Here is a 24,074-nt window from a genome sequence, read left to right as displayed (position 1 = left end):
ATTCTCAGTCAAGCAACAGTATTGGGGCTCCCATTTTATTCTCCAGGCTCCCTTTGTAAACTTGGGGTGATGATAGTACCCATATTTACAAAATATAGCTCAGATCAGCACACACCCATCCTCAGCCTCTCCCATCACCAGTTGTGTCCCCACCCCATCCCTTCTGCCCTCCCTATCCCTATACAGAGCTGCTCAAGGGTTTCATGAAAACATAGCTCTCTTGTGTTGCTCCCTGCTTAAGGCCTTTTGATGCATCCCACTGAACCAGGCTTCTCACCATGGCCCACAAAGCCCTGGACATCTTGTCCCCAGCTCCCAACACTCCCATCTCCATCTCCATCTCCCAACAAGTCACACCCTTCGCCACCTCCGGGCTCTGGCTCAGCCCCTCCACTGCCTTCCAGATCTTGATCTGCCAACTTCTGTCAACAATCAGTTCATAGCTCAAGGGTCATGTGACCACCTGGAAGCGAGGCCTGTGCCCTCCTCTCCCTCCGCTCCACCTGAATTGGGATCTCATCTTATTCCCCCTCACAGTCCCCAGCACTGTGCCTTGATGGCACTCAGCATTTTTGCTAATTAGATATTTGTTCTGTTTTTGTCTCCTTCCATGGGTACAACCTCCATGAGGGCAGGGACCGGATCTGCTCTGTTCACCACTGTCAACCCTGGTGCCAGGGGCATTGCTGGGAACCTGGCAGGCACCCACAGATAAATGGGGTGGGGCTGGCAGGCAGGGGCTGCCTAGCTGAAATGAGGCAGTGAGTGAGTTGCTTGGCATGTTCTGCCTGGCCAGAGCTCCCCACCTGGGGACCTACAAGGAAGTAGAAGACAACCCTCAATGGAGGATGCCTACCTTGTTAGGCCCTTCTGTGGCGAGCTCTCCAGAAAACCTGTGGGGAGAGACAGACAGACTCTTCAGCCACACATTTGAACAGATCAAATGGGCATGGGAGAGGCTGACTTGGAGTAAGAAGGGCGAAGCTTGGAGAATATCCATGGTGGCCTCCAGATGCCAGCAAAATCTAAGAGCCACTCAGGGGCATATGAACCCCCAGACAGGCAGCTTCCAGCCCCAGTCAGCAAACGGATAGCCTTCCAAAGCCCCCTGGGGTAGACTTCGAGTTGTTTCCAACCCTGCAGGTGACTCAAGTAGTGGAGGGAAGAAAGGACAATGGACACTGACTTCCCTAGAGGGGATGGGGCGGGTACACAGGACAACCCAGGTGCAGCTCACAGGGGCTGCTCAGCTCCAGTCTACATGGGCGCAGGCTGCCAGACTTCCTGATTTTTAGAAGTACCCAGAAATCAAGTTGGTTATTTTTTGTATAGGAAAGCTTATGTCTTTTTAAAATGTTGGCAACTAGTTTTAAAAATGTAAAATACTGTGCAGGTGAAAAGAAGGGAAGGAGGGAGAGAGAAAGAGAGATGATTTTGGGTCAGTCTGGTCAGGGGCCATCAGGCTGAGACTTCAGATGAAGATCAAAAGGAGATACACTGGTTGGGCACAGTGGCTCCCGCCTGTAATCCCAGCACTTTGGGAGGCCAAGGCAGGAGGATCACTTGAGCCCAGGAGTTTGACACTAGCCTGGGCAACATAGCAATACTTTGTCTCTACAAAAATCCAAAAATGAGCCAGGTGTGATGCCTGTGGTCCCAAACTACTTGGGAGGCTGAAGTGGAAGGATCACCTGAGACCAGGAGATCAAGGCTGTGATGACCCCTGGTCATGCCACTGTACTACACCATGGGCAAGAGTTAGACTCTGACTCAAAAAAAAGTGATACATGACAGTATCAGCAACCAATTAGCAACTAGGCAGCCACCTGGCAACTGTGTCCCATCTTATGTCTTCTAAGAGCCTGTCACCCAATTAGCTTGCGGGATCCTTGTGAACAGACCTGGTATGGAGGCAGGGTTGTGATTCACGTTTTCAGATGGAACAATTAAGGACTGAAGGTTGAGGGGTGATTTGCATAAAAAGCATGAGAGAGCCAGATCGGGTACTTCACCTCCCCATGGGGAAACTGAGGCCAAGGGAGGAGAGGAACAAGCCCCAGGTCATGGCCTGCAAGTGGAGGGGACCCTGGTGCTGGGATAGGAGGGAGCTGCCGTTGGCGCCTGGGAGTCAGAGTGGACAGAGTGGCCAGACCCTGCTGAGTTTGTGGCAGTCTCCCCAATCCGGGAACTGGCAATCCACTTGGTCTCGTCCACGGTGGTGCGGGCATGGGGCAGCCTCCCGACGTCCTTCACAGTCAGGATGAGGTGGCGAGACGATTTGAGCAGCTTGACTGCCTCGTCGTGCAGGATGTTGAGAAAGTTCCGCCCATTCACCTCCAGAATTTGGTCCCCAACCTGCCAAGACCACCACACAACAGTCACCGGGCTGTGCACAGGACACTGACTCAAGCTAGGGGCTTCGTGGCCCTGATCCCAACTCTCCTCCCAGATAGCTTGCTCAGGAGGTCATCAGAGAGGTTATGTGGGTGCTGGAGGGTCACACAGCAAGTCAGTGGCAGAGCCGGCCTTCAGAACCTGACCCTGGGCCTGTGTTCTCGTCACTGGAGAGGAGGGACACCTCCCTGTGACCCAGCAACAGCTTTGAGGGGTGGGTCCACAGTGACATCCCAGGGTCTCTTTATCTAGAAACAACAGTCATCCAGGTGGAACCCGGGGCAGGATGAGGCAAGCCGTGAAGGTAGACGTCTGTTACTTTCCTTCCCGTGTAGACTGTCGAGATTTTCACCTCAACAGACATTCTTCTATTACCTCAAATGTAAACAACATTTTAATTTACTAAAGAGAAAAGCAGTAAATGAGGAAACCAGCCTCCTGTTAAAGCAGTGCATATGGCTTGGATTCTTACCACAAGCAGGCAGCTTGATTTTGTAATTAAAGAGACACACTTTTATGAAAGAATTAAAATATGGAGGCTAAAAAAAACTTAGCCTCCCAATAAAAATAAATAAGTGACAACAGCAGAAGCGGCTGGAAGGGAAGATGCTACACAAAGCTCCGCAGTGTGCTGCAATCCTGCGATCTTCTTTCACAGACGGCAACTGAGGCCCGAGGGTGGGAAGGGGCTGCCGGGGTCACGCTCCACCACGGCCTCAAAGGGCAGCTTCACGATGCCGGCCATTCTCGGCTGCTGCTTCCTCTCCCAGCTTCCCAACCTGTAGGTGGCACCTGATCCACCAGGGGCTTACCCAGCATTTTCAAAGCAAGGTTTGGAAAAGGGGAACCAGATGGGAGGTTGGGAGAAGAGAAGATGTGGTGGCGGGGCTGGGAACCAAAACCTCAGTCTGGTTTCCTGTCTCTTCCCACACAGACGGCAGCCTGGAGGGCAGACTGTGCCCCTCCCGTGCAGTGGCCATGGGTGCCCAGTGCAGGTTGGTACTTCTCAGCCCCCATGGCCCCCACAGGGTAAGTGGTTACCACTGCATTTCCAGGGATCGCAGCCATCTACTGCATGCCTACTGTGTGCCAGGCTCTGTGCTGGGATGCCACATTGAGCAGGACAGTCTGCTCTTGTGCCACGAGGCTCACCCCTGAGGGTGGGCTCAGTGTTGTGCTATGACTGGGTCTCCCCTTCAGCCTCTCCACACTGTATCCTGGGGCCCGGCACACAGTGGGAACTTCAACAAGTAAAAAGAGTAAAAAGAGGTGCATTCCCATCCATTCCAAACTAGGATCATCTCTGCGGCAGACCAGCAGGGACGAGTTCACTGCACCAGCCTTCTTGGTCCCTTGACATATTTCTCCTTCCTTAGCGTCCCCGACATCCCACACAGTAGGTAGCATGGCTGTCCCTTTCACTAGAGGGGAAACTGAGGCTCAGGGAGTCTAAGCAAATAGTCTGTGGTGTCAGAGCTCATGCAGAGGAGTGCTAAGATGCATGCCCAGGTCAGGCTGGCCCCAGGCCCCTCTGCTTTCTATGACAGGGCAGCTGCCAGGAGCTCTGTCTGGGGACCACATGGCACTGCTTCAAATCCAGTGTGTCCACAGCTACTGTCCTGCCAACCTTTCCTGGCCCGGGCTGCAGCAGCCAGATCTGAAAACCTGACCCCATCAGTAACTCTGCTTTTGCTCCCCTGAGTAGACCCTTCAGCCATCCCCACCAGCTCCTCACCTGGGTCCCCACCGGCTCCCTCCCAGGCTCCTGAGTCAGCATCCTCCTCACCATGCATTCACAGCCAAAGTGGCCACGGACATGGTACCAGAGTCATCTTGCCAACTTTTTGCTTTCGTGACAACCCTCCCTGCTCAAAAAACCTCCAACAAACCCCACAATCCAGGAGACAGCAGAGCACTATGGCTAAGGGCGCCAAAGACCAGCAGACCTGGGCTCAAATCCTGGATCTGCCACTTTCATGCCACGTGACCCCGCAAGTCCTGCAATAGCTTTTGTGCCTCACTTTCCTTGGGTGTAAAAAAGGGATCCTAGCCCAGGACTGTCCTTCTCTAAATTTCTTTAGTCACCAGCATCTTCCCCAACACCACACACCCTTACCCCTGCCCCCAGCAGCACCTACAATTCTCTTTCTCACAGTCTGTATCTCTGAGCCCCCTGGCTGAGAAACCTGGGCCCCTGAGAACCTAGGCAGTCAGCCCCAGCTGGTCTCCCTGTGAAGAGCTTGAGACGAGACTCGACACCTGGTCCAGGGCTGGGTACCAGGAAATGCTCAACAACTGCTTATGCATGAAGGTGTGGATAATGTTGGTTCCTAGCTGGCCTCTGCGGCCCCCTCTTCACCACTCCCTCCAGCTGGCTGTCTCTGATGCTGAGAGGCAGAGCCATGGAGACACACAGCTCTCCCAGGCACTTAGGCCCTCTGAGTGTGGAGGAGAGACTCGTTCCTGCCAGGCCCACAGGCATCCCCTGGCCCATCAGCCTTCCCACGTGGCAGCCCCGGCTCTCCTGAGTCCTCTCGCCTGCCCCCTGACTGGGAGCCTAGCTCTTCACTGGCAGAAGAGCTTTGTTTTCTTAAGTGTCTTCCTCAATGACTTTCACTTTTGTTGCGCTAAAGGAATCGGCTTTAATCTTCCCTTTAACACACTATATTTCATCCAGCAGTTTAATTAAGGAACCAGTGTCTGCGAGACCAGATATGTAGGTGTGTCCTGTGAGCAAGCCTCTTCCTACAGGGACAGGCCTGGGGGCAGAAGGGAGGGAATGACTGGATTCCACAAGCACCGACCAACCGGGCCTTCTGTGAGGCTGCAGGGAAGGCTGCCAGGGAAAATACAGGACGCCCAGTGACACTTGGATTTCAGATAAACAACAAATAGGAAGGGGAACCCTCTCAAAACAATCTATTTATTAAAAATTGTGTCTTTATTCTTACATGTTTAAACTTCTGTTACTTTCATGCATGTATATTCAAAGTACTCTCTATTTGATGCAATACACATAACAAAACACTCTCCACTGCTCAGAACAGTTTCTGAACTTGTCAATTTTGATGACTTTCAACTCCCTTTTTTGTTTCACCTCTTCCACATTGGCAAAACATTTCCCCGTGAGGACTTTTTTCATCCAGGGAAATAAAAGAAAAAGTCTCCAGGGGTGAGATCAGGTGGTGCATAGGGAGGGTGGGGCACAGGAGTCATGCCATTTCTGGCCAAAAACTGCTGAACACTCAGTGTGGTGTGGGCAGGTGTGTTGTCACGGTGGAAGAATCAGTCACCTGTTACACACACACACACACACACAAATTCACTGAAGCTGAATGCAGCCTCTCACAATAACACCAGCTGGTTCACTGATGCTGATGGGTTCCCAGAACACTTACCTAGTGGGGGAAGCCTGTACTACAAGGGGCCTACCCTCCAAAAGATAATTCTGTTTTTTTGGGTGCCCCTCATACTTAAAAATGATACCTGTATGTCCCAAATTTTGCATGGGGCATGCATATACTAAAAAAAAAGAAGTATGTGTTGCTTATCTGAAATGCACATTTAAATGATCATTCTGTGTTTTTATTACTGGAAACTTACTAGGGTGGAAGTGTCAATCACCTCTGGGGTCAGTGGCTCTTGTGGGGGCTGCTTACTGCTATGGTTTCCAAACTTCAGTAATTCTCCCTCTCCTGAGCCTGCACCTGTCATGCAATCTGAGTCCTGTGAATTACCCAGCATGCCACTTACCTCAGCCTCATCCTAAGTGTTCATACCCATGAAATCACAGGTTTGCTATGCTGATCACATTTCCCTTGTGTCTGTTAAATAAATACATCCCTACCAGACCTATAAGCAGTGGCATGGGGTTCCTGTACAATCTGGTTGGGAGCAGGCGTGAAATGGGAGTCATGCACAGGAAACCCCAACTCACTGGGGCACACGAACCCATCTGCCCAACCTCTTCTCCATCCTCTCCTGCCTTTTCTTCTCCCAGAGCCTGTGTTCAAACCAAAGTTCGGGACGGGGCTGGCTTCTGCCCTCTATGGCAGCTGAGCTGGTCTGAATTGCCCCTATGTCTCTCTTATCCCTCTGCCTGCTGGGGAGCTTCCCGGGGTCCCGCAGCCCTGTCAGAACAGCTGTCTACATGCTCACTGTGACGGAGAGCTCATAGGCCCTTTTCCACCAAGCCCAGTGTCCCCCCGCTGCCTACAGCTCCATGTGGCCAGTGGGGTGTAGAGTCCCATCCCCACGCTGCAGCCCCTAGTTTCAAAGCCAAGCAACCATGACATAGCCAGTCACATGGCCCCACACAGCTCTCCAGTACGCTCTGAGTCTCGGTTTTCTCATCTGTAAGATGGACATAATACCACCAACAGTTCCCAAGCAGCTGTGAGAATCAAGCAGGATGACCCGTATGGAGACATGACCTGAGACATGCGAGACTGTGACAGCTTTTCATTTGTTTCCCTTCCATATGGAAGAGACAGGCTGAGGGGTGTTAAGAAGCTTGCTGAAGGCCAAGGACCACACAGGAAGTGAACAAATGAATCAGCACTGGAGCCTGACCCTTCCCATCTTCCTGCCACCCTGGTCACCTTCGTCCAGCCAAGCACTGGCACATGGGAGATGTTAGTAAGTGAGAAATGGTCTGGGGAGGCCAGTCCTTCCTCCTCCCTTGGGCTCACTTCTGTTTGCTTCCCCTTTCCCTTTGGCTTGTGTGATGTGAGCCTGGAGGTGGCATATTTAAAGGTCTTGCTCTCACTCTTTCTCAAAGAAAAACCAAGAGCTCAATTTGTTTGTTTGTTGAAATGTGGCTTTTTCTTATCCACCGAAGCCAACTCGGAGTTAGACAGCACAGAGGTAAACAAGGCAAAAAACAAGAAGGCAAAGACGCTGCATCTCTTGGGGTCTTCCACGCGGTCTCCTACAGACGGGGAGACTGAGACCCCCCAAAACAGGGGTGTGTCTAGGGCCACACAACGAGCAGCAGCAGAGCACAGACCCTGGGGCTCACTGTGTGAACACTCACACCTATCAGAACTCGCTGGGATGGGACATGGAGAAAGGAAGGCCAGGTGCAAAGTATGATGGAGTATCTAATATTGCTCAGCGTGTTTGCGAGGCATTGACAAGAGGACACAGAAGGATGAACTAATGGAGGTGGCTTTACCTTATTTGTCACCATCAGCATCCTATTTATCATCAGTGATGGGCGAGCGGAGGGTGGACCGTGGCATGCCCTTCATCTTAAGCCAGGGAAAGGCTCATCCATCACCCACGGTCCACTGAGAGACAGCTCATGCCCTAGACACCCTGAGGAGAGCAGGCTGGCCTTCTGTAAGGTCAGGATGCAGATTCCCCTGAGCTTGGTCAGCCACCAGGATGCAGGGATTCACTTCCCTACGTCTGAGGCGGGCACAGAGACACTAAGGAAGCCCTCAGTGGACCTTGGTTGACAATCTCTTCTTACTCTCTCTCTCTTTTTTTAAAAATAAGCCACAGCTGTCACCTGGATTCCTCTTACTGTCTCAGACACCTGAGGAAAATCATCTTACCATTCTAAGCTCTCCTTCCCTCAAAATGGGAGCAAGACCACCAACAGCTAGCGGGCCATGCAATCTACCCAAGAGGCCACCTGGCATGCAGTTCTGAGTACAGATGTAGAAGTCCAGGTCTAATTCTACACTTTGCCACTTCCCTGCTTTGTGACCCTGGGTACTTGTGTAACTTCTCTGTGCCTCAGTTGCCTCCTCTAGAAAACAAGGATAATATCAGTCCATACCTCACAGATGAGTTAAACAGTCCCCACTATATCCCCAGCACCTAAAACAGGGTCTGACATAGAGCAGGAGCTCAATAAATAGTTACCATATGGACACACATAAAGCATGTAGAAGAGTATCTAACATACAGCAAGTGCTCAATAAATGTGAGCTGCATTTTCAAAAGCCATACTTACCCCTGAAATTACCCCTTGATCACTTGCCAACCAGATCTTGCCATTCCACTTCCTTGGAGTCCCTCAGCACCACCTCCCTCTTAGGCCCTGCCTCTGGCTTCAGCTGACCCATGCACATTGACCATACCCAGGAAGTACCTATCATTATCCCCATTCTACAGATGAGGAGGCTGAGGCTGGGAAGCAAAGTCATAAGAGTAGGGATGAGGCCTCCGTTCTACCATTACCCACCTATCCCTTAAGAAAAGCCAGCATGCCCTTCCTCCACCTCTTACCCTTCTTATCCCTGGGCTTCATGCTGTACACACAGTAGGTGCTATGTTCGTGCCCGATGAAGGGAACTGGCAAAAAGAACCTGTAGTGGCATGAAAGTAGCTCCGAGCTCCCCTGCAAGGGGTTGTTGGAAGAGAAGCCTGCCAACATCCGATCCCTGGGCTGAGCCGGAGATGGGAATCCACCCTCCAGGGCCGCACATCAGTGCCAGGCAGGCCAGGACAGGCTCTGGAAGAAGCCGTGTCAGGGCCGCCCTCAGCCCCCGCCAAGGCTGTGCTGAAATGGATCTGGCGGCTTCCAGGGAGGATCCCGCTGACTGCAGCACCACCACAATGAAAATTCAAACTCTATTCAAGAGTTTTATTGCAATTATGAATCTTTAATAGTTTTCCATGTCAGGTATAAAACTTTAATGGGCTGTTTTTTTTTCTTTCATTACAAGTGGGCAATGCAGTTTTAATGAGACAACATTTGTGTTTCCCAACAGTGCAGAAGTCAGTAAACCTTGTCCATAGTATTAAAAAAATACAATGAAAACATTGAGGGAAATGCTGAGAAGGTTCCTGGAGCAGGCTTGGGGCAAGGCTGGGGCTAGGGAGCCCCTTACACAACCCTCACAAGGCAGGACCGACCAGAAGCGCCGCAGGTGGAACTGGCGGGCGATGCAGGCTCACCCTTAGCACAGCCCTTGCTTCCTTCTGGCTCCTCCTTCTGACGCTGGCAGATCACTGTCAGCACCTGCTCATTCTTCTCACAGCACAGGCGGCCCTCAAAGAAGGCCTGCTCTAACCCCTGAAAGTCATCGATCGAAAAGCTGAGGCCAAAGAGGAGAAGAACTCGCCCAAGATGTACTCCGAGTCAAGGTTAGAGCTTGGGCTGAAAAACCTGTCCTGAGTTCTTCCCACAGGAAAGCCTGACTTCCAAAGGAAACACAGAGACATTGCAGGAGTCAAACACATAAAGAATAACAACCATCAAACCCCAAGTGCCTTGCTCAGGCCAGCTACCTTGTACAATTTGGCTCTAAACTTAATAAGCACCAAATAAGGTGTGGAAGGTTCCCTATTTTCTGGGTGACCATGGTAAGGCTCAGAGAGAGAAGTCACTTGCCAAAGGACACCAAGCAAGCAAGGAGTCGAGCAAAATTTGAAACCAGCTCGACTGCTATCCTGAGCCCCAGACTTGCGATAATGAAAATGGTCTATATCTGTGCTGTCCAAGAGAGTAGCCACTACTATTTACATTTAAATTGATTAAAATTAAAGGAAATAAAACAATTCACTTCACCAGTCTTACTAGCTCTGTGTGACTAATGGCTGCCGTACTGAACAATGTAGTTCTAAACATAGCCTCAGACCAGACTCCTGCCTTCTCCTTCTCTCTCCTCCAAGCTCGATCCTGCCCCAGGGCTCCCCAACTCAGTGCTCAAGCCTGACCCCCAAGTCTACTGGAACATCATCAAGCCCACTGAATTTTATATCTTTCCTTGGAAGGAACTTCCATCCCCACTCTCCTCTGGTCCCAGCCACCACGGTCTCTTACCACAGCCATGGCCTCCCAATCGGCATCCCTGCTTCCACTCTCACCACCCCCTATACCCGCTCCCTACACAGCAGAGGCATGGGTTTAAACTGCAAATCTCATCTCATCACACCCTCCTTAAAGTCCCCAGTGGCTTCCAAGCTCCTCTATCACCCAGCCTGAGAGGGTGTTAGCTCCCCGACCCTTCTCACATTCCCCTCCCCCAGTTTTTTCCAACCATACTTTCCATCTCTCAGTTCACTGCACAGATGGGCCTTTCCTCCTCAGGACCTTTGCATATGCCATTCCTCTGCTCAAAATACTTTTCTTTCCATTCCTCACCTAGGTAAGGCCTACTCAACATTCAGGTCTTGGCTCAGATGACACCTCCAAGAAGCCTCCTCTGACCAACCCCTTCAAAGCAGGTATCACTAAGAGCACTCTGTAGCACTTCCCACAGTTTTAGATGGTGCTAGACTATAGGCATTGAGTTCAAAGCCAGTGTTCTGCATCCCCTGGAATGGTACATGAGAGGCACCCAACAACTACTTGGGGTGGTCCATGAACAAAAAATAAATGATTAAACGATCAGATGAGCAAGCATACAACAAGCAAGCTAGTCCTCTGCCTGTTCCGGCTCCTGCATATAGGCAGGAGACATTTTCCATTGGTGTAAAGGTTGAATTTGACAAGGCCAGGGCACGTAGGGAGACTGAGTGCATGCAGCCAGCTCTGCAGACTGCAGCAGGGAAAGAGTATCCCATTTTTTTCAACCTAAGAGAAGGCAAAGAAGTAAAAGCACCAATCACAGTGCTGTTTTTGCTGGGATCACATTCTGGAAAATGGTGCACATTGAATCCCTCATTCTGGAAGAAAGAAAACTAGGTTGATAGGGAGAAGAGGGGCATCACAGGTTCAAGGCCTTCCAGACACTTGGGGCAAAGCCACTTCCTTCAAGCTGCTCCAGAGACTTGCAAGAATCAGCACATTCTCAAGTTCAAGTCCACAGCCTTCAGACATAAACAGTGACCAGATGGAAGATAGGATAGAAGGGGAAACCCCATTTGTGATAGCAATTGAAGACACAAAATATTAGGAATAAATAAGAAATGTACAATAGCTAGGCGTAGAGGTTCATGTCTGTAATCCCAACATTTTGGGAGGCTGAAGCAGGAAGACTGCTTGAGGTCAGGAGTTCAAGACCAGTTTGGGCAACATAGCATGTCCTTGTCTCTACATAAAAAAATTTTTTAAATAAAAAAAGTTAGCCAGGTGCAGTGATGTGTGTCTGTAATCCCAGCTACTCAGGAGGCTGAGATCGGAGGATTGTTTGAGCCCAGGAGTTTGGGACTTCAGTGAGCTATGATCACACTACTGCTCTCCAGCCTGGGTGACAGAGATCCTATCTCAAAAACAAAAACAAAACAAAACAAAACAAAACAAAAACACAATACCTATGTGAAGAAAACTTTACCTACTCCTGAAACATGCAAAACAGATTCAGTACACAGAAAGTCTCCTATCTTGGAAAGTGTTCAGCATCAACTAGACACCAGCTTTCTCTCAGCTCATTTATAAATTTAACATTATCCCAATAAACACCAACAAGCTTTTGTTTGATATAAAAGTTCATGTGAAAAAATAAAAATGCACATGTAGGAAGCTTAAATGCACACTGCTAAGGGGAAGAAGCCAGTCAGAAAAGCATGCTTCCAACTATGTGACATTCCAGAATGGGCAAACCAATAGAGACAGAATACAGACCAATGGGTGCCCGGGGCTCAGGGAAGGGAAGGAAGAATGATAAGCTGGGAGCACAGGGGCTGGTGGGGGGGCACTGTTCTCTGTGACACTGTCATGTTGGGTACATGCCATTGTTCATTGATCAAAATCCCAGAACTGTGAACCCAACATAAATGATGGGCTTCAGTCAGTAATAATGTTATCAATACTGGCTGGTCAGCCGTAACAAACGTACCTTTTGTGCACTAATGCAAGGTGTTAAAAACGGGAAGCTGTGTCTGGGGAATGGGGGAGAGGAAGTCTGTGGGAACTCTGCATGTTCTGCTCAATTTTTCTGTAAACCCCAAACTGCTCTAAAAAACAAGTTTACTCATTTCTAAAATAAAATAGTTTTATTACTTAAATATAGGCAGCTAAATAAAAATAAAACTAACTTTTTAAAATATCAAGACATAAGAATGGCTATGAAAAGCCTGAGACAGAAGAGCTACAAGCTGCTAAAAACTGCTCTAAATCCTCTGTAATTACACTGGTGTGGCAATGACCCATGAGCAGATAGACAGTGGGACAGGCCTGGGGACATACAGCATTTTAGCGTATGACAAAGGTGACACTGCAAATCACTGTTGCCAAGATCAACTTTTTAGAAAAAGATAAAATATCTCACCCCCCCACAAGAATAAGTGCCAAACAGACCAGAGAGCTAAAGGGGAAAGCATGTATTCATAAGTGTTAAAGAAAGAAAGGAAGGGGAAAAAAAGGATCCATTCCTCTACGCCCTGGGCATAAGGAAACATTTTCTCCTTAGAACTGATTCAACAGAAGAAAGGACTGATCATTAAACCAGATAAAAAATAAGATACTTTTGTATTGAAAAAGACTCTATAAGCAAAGTCAAAAGAGAATGAGAAGCAGCATGTTATGGACTGAATATTTGTGTCCCTGCCAAATGCATCCCTCCCCCCAATCTGACTGTATTTGAAGGTACTGCCTGTGAGGAGGTAAATAAGGTTAACGAGGCAATCATAAGGGCAGGTCCTACTCCAACAGGGCTGGCGTCCCTAGAAGAAGGTGAAGAGACTCCAGAGCTTCAGCCGATGAGAGAGCAAGCCGTGAAGAAGTCATTCCCAGGAACTGGGCTGGTTCTGGACTTCCCAGCACACAGAAACATGGGGAAATACACTGCTATTGTTTAAGTCACCCCGTCTTTGGTATTCCAGTCAGCCTGAGCTGACTAAGGTACAGGAGAGAACACTTGCGATGTATATCACAGATAGAGGGCTAATTAGCTCTGAGATGTAAAGAATCCCTAAATTCTAGGGGAAAAAATATCCATAATCCTGACAGCAAAAGGATAATAAAAGACATACATAAATTACAAAAGAGACATTTAAAATGATGCTCAAATATATAAAAATATATTCAGCTTCACTCATAATTAGAAAATTGCAAAATAAAGCTACATCAAGATAACAGTTCTCACCTATCAGATGGAAAAAATTACAAACTTGACAGCACTGGTCTGCTGTGGGGCAACAGGAACATTCATACATGTCTGGTGGGAACTCAGTACCATATAACACTTAGGCGATGGTGGCTCAGCCTATAATCCCACAGCTTTGGGAGGCTGAGGTGAGTGGATTGCCTGAGCCCGCGGGTTCGAGACCTGCCTGGGCAACTTGGCAAGACCTCATCTCTACAATAATCAAAAAATTAGCTGGGCGTGGTAGTGCATGCCTGTAGTTCCAGCTACTTGAAAGGCTGAGGTGGAAGGATCGCCAGAGCCCAGCCGGTCGAGGCTGCGGTAGCTGGAAGCGGCCATTGCACTCCAGTCTGGGCGACAGAGTGAGACTCCAACTCAAAAAATAAAAAAAAAATAAAATAAAATTCACCCAAAGTATCCTTCCCAAAGCAAGAAAATACATATTCACACAGCTACTCACCGCAACATTGTTTATAATTGCAAAATATTGAAAACAACCTAAGTGCCCATACAGAGGATGGTGGCTGAATAAAGTAGGGCACAGCCACACAGTGGATTACCATGCAGCCATAAGAAAGAATGACAAAGATCTCTGGGTACTAACGTAACATGACTTCCAGGATATTGTTTAAAAAAATTAAGTGAAAAATAATATCTATAGCACACCACCTTTTATACAAAAAAGAAATGAACGTATACACGCATCTGCTTGTTTTTACAAAAAGAAGAGAAATAAACCAGAAATTTATTTATTTGGTTGTCTTCAAGGAGTGAGAACAGGTTGGGGCTGTAAGAAGTTCTCTGAGTATACCTTTTCTATGGTTTTGATGTTTTAGTTACTCATAAAGTAAAATTAAATCAATAAAGAGTGGGGGGGAACCCATATCTCATGTATGTATGTATGTGTGTATGAATATGATGTGCATGTATTATATTTATACAGTTGGTCCTTGAACAACTGCATGGGTCTACTTACATGCAGATTTTTAAAAACAAATACATTAGAAAAATTTTTAGATATTAGTGACAATTTGAGAAAGCTCTCAGATGAACCACAAAATCTAAGAAAAAGTTAGGTGTGTCATGAATGCATAAAATACATAGGTACTAGTCTATTTTATCACTTACTACCATAAAATATACACAAATCTATTATTTTAAAAAGTTAAAATTTATCAAAACTTATGCAAGCAAATACAGACCGTACATGGAACCATCTGCAGTCGAAAGGAATATAAACAAATGTAAAGATGCACTGTGAAGTCATAACTGCATAAAATTCACCGTAGTCCATCTATATTGCTATAATAATCTCACAGCACCTCCTGCTGCTATTGAGATGTGCTCAAGGGTCGCTTAAAGCAGGGGTCCCCGACCCCTGAGTGGCGGATCGGTACCGGTCCGTGGCCTATGAGGAACCAGGTCACACAGCAGGAGGTGAGCAGAGCTCCACCTCCTGTCAAACCAGTGGCAGTATTAGAGAGGACCTCTGGCTTAAAGTATCTGCCTAAAACACCACATCACTAAACACCTCTGCATGAGCAGTGTGTCTCTCCAGTAAACAGTATTGCAGCAAAAAGTGGTCTCTTGCGGTTCCTGAGTGTTTTTCACTGCATTAAGTGCAATACCGTAAACCTTGAATAACACCATGGGACCATACAAAGAGGCACTAGGATGCTGAAAGTGCTCCCCAAAAGCAGAGAAAAGTCATGACATTATAAAGAAAAGTCAGCCGGTCTCCGTGGCTCAGCCTGCAATCCCGCACCTTTGGGAGGCTGAGGTGAGTGGATTGCCTGAGCTCACAGGTTCGAGACCCGCCTAGGCAGGCGAGACCTCATCTCTACAATAAATCAAAAATTAGCCGGGCATGGTAGCGCATGCCTATAATTCTGGCTACTTGGAAGGCTGAAGTGCAAGGATCGCCGGAGCCCAGCAGGTCGAGTATGCGGTGGCTGGGAACGGCCACTGCACTACAGTCTGGGCGACAGAGTGAGAGTCCAACTCAAAAAAAAAAAAAAAGTCAAACTGCTTGATTTGGACTGTAGACTGAGGCCTACAGCTACGGGTACTGCCATTTCAGATACATGATCCATCTTGTAAACAGACGTCAACTTACAGTATGGATAAACACAGTGCAGCACTATATATAAATATATTTCCTCTTTTTTAGGATTTCCTTAATAATTTTTTTTCCTATAGTTTATTGTTATAGTATATAATACACATAACATACAAAATAGGTGTTAATTAACTATTCACGTTATTAGTAAGGCTTCCAGTCAACAGTAAGCTATGGGTATTTAAGTTTTGGGGGAATTAAAAGTCATATCCAGATTTTTCTACCATGTGGGGGGTTGGCACCCCTAATCTCAGTGTTATTTAAGGGTCAGTCACACATAGAAATGTACTGTCCACTGAATGGCCTGCAAGTCATGATACCTCAGTAGCAATAACCCATCTAGCCCCTAGATCTTGATGTCTGAATGCCTTCCCCCCACTGAGAGAAACCAGGGCCCACTGGAGAATGGCTGATTCTAAGGCTGGGACAGGAAAAGTAAGGAAGTGCTCAAAGAATGACCAGTGCATGTTAAAAGGAGGCAGAAACCAGCTTGAAGGGAGGGTCATGCCCAAATCTAGGACACTTTGAGTACCAAAATCATGACAATAATGAATTGCTTAACATAACTGAGCAAAGTAAAATTGCATGATTCCATACGTATACTAAATAAATAAGAGGACAACGTTCTTTTCTACAGTAAAATGCCAGTTGAGTTTTTAAAAATTTTGCAAAACAACCGAATCAGGCAAAGCTAGTAGTTAAAAGTTTGATGAGGAGCAGGATATTTACAATCTCAAAACATCACCCACAAATTAGTTATTAATTAGAAATGGAAAAATAGTAATTTCAGAGTATAGAAACCTGGAAGACAATACTTATCCAAGCAATCAAGGTCACTCTCTCTAATAATGGGACAAACTGACATCATGGTACCCACTGAGGACCCAGGACCACCCCTGGGGTGCTCTAGTCACAGGAAACATCAGATAACTCCAACAGAGGAACATTCTACAAAACAATGAGCCAAAATTCTATAAAAATACCAAATGCCATGGAACGATAAGGAAAGGCCGAGGAACTATTCCAAGTTAAATGAAACTCAACAGTCCTGAAAACAAAATGCAACGTATGACCCTGGACTGGCTCCAGGCCTGAAAGAAAAAGGGATATGAAAGGGCATTATAGGAACAAATGGCAGCATTTGGGGCTATGTAGATTAGATAAGAGAACTGTACTGATGCTAAGTTTCCTATTTTTGGTCATTGTTCTGTGATTATATTAAGTGCATGTCCTTGTTCTTGGGGAAAAAAAATACTGAAGTATTTAGGGATAAAGCACCAGAAACAACTCTGGTGTTTCAGAGGGAGAATTAAAAATAGAATGAGAAAGCAAATGTGGCAAAACACGAACAATTCATGGAGCTAGGTGAAGGGTAGACCGGAGTTCTGTGCAGTATCCTTGCAACTTTTTTTTTTTTTTTTGAAAGCAGGATTTATTGAGAGGACAGAAAAGCTCCCACAGCGGGAGGGGACCTGAAGGGTTGCCCACCTTGCAACGTTTTAAAAAAGTAGTCTGAAATTATTTCAAAGCAAGATGCTTAAAACAAAAACAAAAACCAACTTCCAGGTTCAGTCCTTTGTGGGGAACATCTGACATCAGAGACCAGAGTGTCTTTCCATTCCTGAGCTTCATAGTCATAAAGAAGGAAATGGACTTACTCTTCCAAACACATCAGAATCCTCCAACTCCTACCAGGAAGAAAGCAAAACAGTTGAGATGAGGCCAGACGATGGAGGACTATGAGACAAGAGCCAAGTGCCTCCCAAAGGCCAGAGCTATAAACAGGTGCTAGCGATATCACGCACATCATAGGAGTATCCTAGAGTTACTGGGACAAATCACCACAGACTTGGTGGCTTAAAACAACACAAATGTATTACCTTACATTTGTGGAGGTCAGAAGTCTAGCACAGCTCTCACCAGGCTATATGCAAGAAGTCAGCAGGACCGGGCATGGTGACTTAAGCCTCTAATCCCAGCACTTTTGGGAGGCTGAGACTCGAGGACTGCCTAAGCTCAGGGGCTCGAGACCAACCCAGGCAACGTGGTGAGACCTCGTCTCTACAATAAATCAAAAAAATAAGCCAGGTGTGGTAGCATGCGCCTGTAGTTCCAGCAACTTGGAAGGCTGAAGTGGAAGGATCGCCTGAGATCAGCAAGTGGAGGCTGCAGTGGCCATGAGCATGCCACTGCACTCTAGCCTGGGCGACAGAGTAAGACTCTGACTCAATAAGTAAATAAGTAAATAAATAAATAAATAAATAAATAAAGTCAGCAGAGCCCAGCTCCTCTCTGAAGAGTCCGGGGAACAATTCATTTCCTTGCCCTTTCCATGCTTCTAGAGTGTTGGGCTCTTTACCTTTTCTACAGTGAACATGCTTTCTTTTCGATTTCAGGTTTTGAACATTATCTTAACATCGCCTATTTAATTGGCCTTCAACCATGTTCAAAGGACTGGGAAGAAATATGCCAAACTGTTCATAGGAGTTGCCTCCTCCTGATGAATTCGAGGCAATTTTAATTTCAAGCTCTTTATTCGTTTTCCCCACTCTCCAGGTTGTATATGAAGACCATATTGTCAAGGGTAAAATAAAAAATATCCTAAAAGGAAATGTAAAAATGTGGGGAGACTGCTCCAGCACAGGTCACCATCATCTTTCTGACTTCTGACATCTCCCTCCACGTCCAGAGGTCTGGGGAAGAGTGGACTTGGGCCTTGGCAGATCTGCTGTGCCGTGCAGAATCCTGTATCCCACCTGGCCCACTCCATGCCTCTTAGAAATGTGGGCTAAATCACTCCTGCCCCCAACTGTGCTCTGAGGCCTGCTGGCACAGATAGGCCTGGAGGCGGTTTAATCTCCTCTGGAAAGGTCCTCTGAGGGTTCTCTCATTTGTTGCTCCTTTTAAAACCTGAATTCAATTAGAAACAGCTAAATGCCCGACTTCAAGGGAATGGCTAGGTAAATTATAATTCAGCCACAAGATGGAATATTACCATGCAACTATTACAACTAAGTTGAGCTTATGAGAAGTTTTTAATTACATGGGAAAATGCAAGTAAAAAATGTAGAATGCGAAACAGTATACAGAGGGTGCCATAAAAATATATACACATTTTAAGAAAAGGAAAAAAACTGTATTAAAACTATAGATGAATACAAGTCACATTTGACCTCTGCAATTACCATAGGTACTCAAAGTCGTTACCATCAGTGTCCGGACATTTCTGATTATGGCGAACTAAAAGCAATATATAGACAACATCACTTAAAATGTGTATACATCTTTTTGGCACCCCTGGTATACTGTATAATATAAATCATGTGAAAATATACAGAGCAAAGAATGAAAGGAACTACATGAGGGCACTAACAGATGAAAGCAACCCAAATGTCCACCAACTCATGAATAGATAAATAAAATGTGGTATTACCAGACAATAGAATATTATTCAGTCATAAGAAGGAACTTATGAATATATGCAACATTATTAATATATACTACAATATATAAGCTAAGTAAAAGAAGCCGAACAAAAAGGCCATATATTCTATGATATGAAATGAATATGAAATGAAATGCCTCAAATAGGCTAATCTAGAGAGACAGAAAGGAGATTTGAGGTTTTCAAGGAGGAGGGGGATGGGGAGTGACTATTTAATGGGTACAGGGATTTTTTGGGGGGTGATAAAAAATGTTCTGAGATTAGATAATGGTCATGTTGCACAACCTTGTGAGCATACTAAAAACCACCGGTTTGTATACTTTAAAAAGGAGAATTTTATGGTATATGAATTATTTATCAAAAAAAGATGATGACAATGGCTGCCTTCAGGAGGAGGGATGCCTGAGTCCTTCTACTTTCTGCAAGTGTTTGTGTGTGTGTTGTGTATTGAATGTATTACTTCAGTGGCCAGAAAAATGCTAGAACAAAAAAGAAAGAGGTTCCTCAAAAGATCTGAGTCGATAGCTCTAGGCACACAGCCCCACTCAGGTCTCTCGACACCCCAAACCCTGAAACTCCGGCCTTCTTCCGTCTGCCTTCCAGCTCACAGCTCCTTGATGCTAGAATGGAGATCATCACTTCTGGGCCCATGTGCACCTCGAGGTTCATCCAGCCAACGGGTAGAGACGATGTGTCCTTCCCTAGCTCGTGCCCCCATCTCTCCTCTCTGCCGGCCCCTCGGTCCCTCTCAGCGCACCTGCCCCCCATGCTTCTGTGTCTTTGCTCCTGCTAATTCCTCCTTGAAGAGCCCTCCCTTCATTTCTCTGTCTGGCATAATCGTTCTGTGACCCATGCAGACTGCACCCGTCACAAGGGCAGAAATTGTGTGGTTTTGGCTCAGGCTTGCGTGTCAGGCGCACGGAGATGCTTGGCGAACATCCTCTGCAAGGCCCAGCTCCAGAAACACTTCCTCTCTGCAGCCACCACTGGCCCTTAACCCGCCTGAGGTCCCAGCACAGCTGGGCAGAGTGGGCTAACTGCAAAGACTGTCTGGCTCTACCACCTCCTGACTGTGTGACCTTGAGCGAGTCATCGAACCTCTCTAAACCTCAGAGGGATAAGAACTCTTACCAGAGGGCTGCTGTGAGGGTAGAAGGAGCTGATATATGCCAAGTGCCCAGACCAGCAGCTGTACAGAGTACACAGTAGATGCTGTTATCCGAGGATCTGGCAGCATTAGCATGAATGGTGTGGTGCCTCTCTGACACAGAGTGCTACCTACTCCTCCCTCTTTCTCACTAGATGCCAGCAACTTGAAAGCAAGACTCCACCGGTTGTCCATGAACCCACAGTGCTAAAGCTTGAAAGTGTGTGCTCCCAAGACTCATGTTGACGTTCAACTGCCCTCGTAACAGTGTTAAGATGGGATCTTGATGAGGTAGCTGGGCCATGAGGCCTCCACCTCTCTCTTTCTCGCTCTCTCTCTCCTTCTTCCCTTTCCCCTCCTCCTCGGCTTTTCCTTCTCTCTTTCAGCCTCTAGAACTGTGAGTCACCATAATTATGTTTACTATAAATCACCCAATTTCAGGTGTTCTGTAATAGCTCCTAAAATGAACAAAGAGACACAGTATCAACATAACCTAGGAGCTGGTGATAAATACAACATCTCAGGTCCCAACCCAAATCTACGGGGGCAGACTATATTTTCCAAAAAGGGCCAGAGCAACATGCCAAGTGTCATGTGCTCTCCTAGAATCTTGCCATCCCATCACAAAATGTAGTAGGTCAAATTGTGTCTCCAAAAGAGATGTGTCCAAGTCCTGGCCCTCAGTATCTGTGAAAGTGACCTTCTTTGGAAACGGGGTCTATGCAGATGTAAGTTAGGGATCTCAAGATATCATTCTGGATTTAGGGAGGATTCTAAATGTAATTACTGACATCCCTTTAAGAGAAACAAGGGACATTTGAGCCTCCCTCAATAATAATAACAATAATAATAACAATACCACAATCTCCCAGGTGTTGTATTATCCAGACAAAGTGCGCTAATGCATATAAAGTCCCTAGCCCAGTGCCTGGACATGATAAGCAACCAACAAAGGGAGACATGGAGGAAAGAAAGCCCATCAAGGCAAAGATTGGAGTGATGCTGCCACAAGCCAACGCATATTGGGAGCCACCAGAAGCTGGAAGAAGAAGGGCAGATTCTCCCCTGGGGTCTTCAGAAGCAATGCGAACATGCTGACACCTTGACTTTGGACTTCTGGCTCCCATAAGAGAATACATTTCTGTTGTTGTAAGGCACTCCATTTGTGGTCATTTGTTACAGCAGCCTGGAACACTCATACCCCGCTTCCCTTGTCCCTGCCTGGACTTGTGACAGCTCTGAACAACAGAGCCCAGCTGAGGGATATACAGGCCTTCTGAGACTGGAGAATACAGCCACATCTCCCTGCCTCCCTGCCCCCATCCTCTGCAAACTCCTCCTAAGCCACCATGCTTAGAAGGAGCTTACACTGGCCTTGTGGAAAGAGGACACAGAGATATCCAAGCAGAAAGAACTGGAACCCCAGTCCATGACTAACATCAACCACAGGACATGAGAGGAAACAGGCCTTCTGAGGACACCAGTGCTCAGACATCCAGTCTTCCAGCTGTGGCCACAGACATCATGGAGCAGAGACAAGGCCCTGCTGCTGTGCTCTGTCCACTTCCTGACCCACAGTATCCGTGGGCAGAATCTGTGGTTACTGCATGCCCCTTGGTTTTAGGGTGGTAATGCAGCCACAGTAACCACAGCACTTGCTGAGTCATAAACTGCGCTTGACAAGGTCCCTCAGCAATCCACATGCATAGTCAAGCGCCTGAAGCACAGCCCAGGACAGTCACCTATCTCTCCCAAGCCCTTAGCACATGCCCTGCCCACAGCAGAGGCTGAAGACACATTTCCTGATCATTAGTTCCATTATGAAAGGAGGGGGACCCAGGATGACCTCTGAGTCAGCAAACTGGATGCACCCTCGGTATGCAGGCACTGAGCCTGGCATGGCCGTATGTGAAGCCAGAAGGACGACCAATGACCTTCCTGGAGCCCATCAGTTCCTCAGGCCCCTATCCCACCCCAAGCCCTTTGCTTAGCCACTTGGGAATGAGGTGAGAAGGAAAGCCAGCAGCCAACCCCAACTGGTAGCTTGTCTCTGGTGAATGGCATGGCTTGTGGGGACCCCTGAGCCCACGGATAGATACTGTCACCTTTTCCTGTGACCAAGCTGCAGCTGGGCTCTGCTCTCACAGGTCTCCTAGAGAAACTAGGTCTTCCTAGTGGCCTGCATGGAGATAATTACCATCCTCGCAGGGGCCATTGTGAAGACGAGGCAGCAGGACTAAGCACCCCAAACTTTTGCAATTTACTAAACACACATTCAGAGAGGCCATTTCAAAAAGCTGGCTAAGAAAGTATCATAAGGGAGGACTAAGAACGTGGCACCAACTGGGGTAGAGAGGCTACAACAATCACCCAGCATGTGAAAGGCTTCTTGGGAAAGCACCTCCCAGTTCCTTGGGCAGAAGTTCATCACCATGGCCAATTCATCAGCTGCCTAGGCATTTCAGATGCCACCACAGACCAGTCTCTCTGTGAGTACATGCACTCGTAGGGATAAGCAAAATGGCTTAGACAACTGCAGCTACCATTTGTTGGTTGCTTATCATGTCCAGGCACTGGGCTAGGGACTTTATATGCATTAGCGCACTTTGTCTGGATAATACAACACCTGGGAGATTGTGGTATTGCTATTATTATTGTTATTATTGTTATTAGAAACTGGAATCTTCAGGAGCCTGGGAAGCATCCCTGCTCCATAATCCCTAGGAAGCAAACCAACATGCCAACTCTGGGGTCCAAGACTTGTGACGCCCTGCACAGGAGCAAGAGGCAGTCCCAAGGAAATACCTCAGTGGAGAAAGCCCCGCTCTGGCAGGAGGCTCTGGAGGGGAGGCAATGCCCGGTTATCCAAGGTGGACCTCAGCAAGGCCATGGAAGTTGTTATCCTACCTCTCGCTGAAAGAGCCTGAGATTTTTGAGGCCCCAAAGCAGTCAGGGGCTGGCTGCCACAAGTCCTTGAAGGCAGGGGCTGTATGGGCCCAGGATAGGCATGCCGGGAAGGGACAGGCAGGAACAGCCTCGGGTTTAGTCCACCCCTGAGGGCCAAGGCAAGACTGTTCCTTGGTTTGGCAGGCAGGCCCCAGGATGGAAACCACCCCGATCTAGTGTTAGACGACAGAGCTGAACCTCCAACCTTGGCCGGCCCCTTCCTGGCATCCCTTCCTGGCATGTCCTTGGGCAAATCACTTCTACATTCTGAGCCTCAAGCACGACTAATGCTAGTGACCTTACAAGGTTACAATGAAAATCAGGAACCATTATTTTACAGCTGATTTTTTAAATAACTTTTATCTGCATCAGGTGCTTGCTAGAGATTCTCTAACTACATCTTTACAACGACCCCAGAAGTGTTATCAACCCTAGCTTTATAAATGAAGAAACTGAGACTCTGGGAGATACCATGACACAGCAGGTAAGCCTGACTCCAAAGCGTCTGCTTTTACCCACCATGTGACACCGCTGGGAATGTCACCACAGTGCCTGGCAAGCAGCAGGCATAAAAAGTGGCTGCTATTGTTATTATGATGGGTTTCCTCCAAAATAATACTTTCTTGCTGAGATAAAGCTTTAGTCATGAAGTCTTAGAAGTTGAGCTGGGCCGTGTCTGCGCTTGGGAATGGCAGGCCTGCGGTCACCTGGGCCACAGGTCCCCTCCTGCTGCCCTGCGGCAGTCGCTGCTAAGTGAGTCTTAGCATCAGCTAGGCGCTCTTCCTGCAGGACCCAGCTGCAGCCACACAAATACACACACTTGCGCAGCCACACTAATTAGGTGGCAGTGGCATGCAGGACACGGATGACCTGTCGTCCTTGGGAGTGGAAAAAGCACTGGATCTGGGGCCAGAGGTACGCGAACAAGGCCCTTCTGTGGGTGGAATGCAACCTCTGCCTTGTGAGGCACTGTGACTTGGGACCCGGCCGTCCCTGTTAGAGGCAGCACACGGGGGGGGGGGGGGGGGCCCGGGGGGG

General features: G+C 47.6%; 1 protein-coding gene across 1 annotated transcript in view; it reads right to left on the bottom strand.

Annotated features, from left to right (window-relative positions):
• The window catches only part of WHRN (whirlin), a 101,731-nt gene that overhangs the window by 20,175 nt on the left and 57,482 nt on the right, over positions 1-24,074 (bottom strand). The window contains 2 exon segments of the mRNA XM_008057210.1: positions 857-893; positions 2,153-2,355. Of these exon segments, the coding sequence (XP_008055401.1) occupies positions 857-893; positions 2,153-2,355 (240 nt within the window).

Source organism: Carlito syrichta, unplaced genomic scaffold (genome assembly GCF_000164805.1).
Source record: "Carlito syrichta isolate Samal-C Ts95f unplaced genomic scaffold, Tarsius_syrichta-2.0.1 Scaffold302868, whole genome shotgun sequence".
In the NCBI taxonomy this organism is placed as follows: domain Eukaryota; kingdom Metazoa; phylum Chordata; class Mammalia; order Primates; family Tarsiidae; genus Carlito; species Carlito syrichta.
This window is presented reverse-complemented; position numbering and strand designations above follow the sequence as displayed.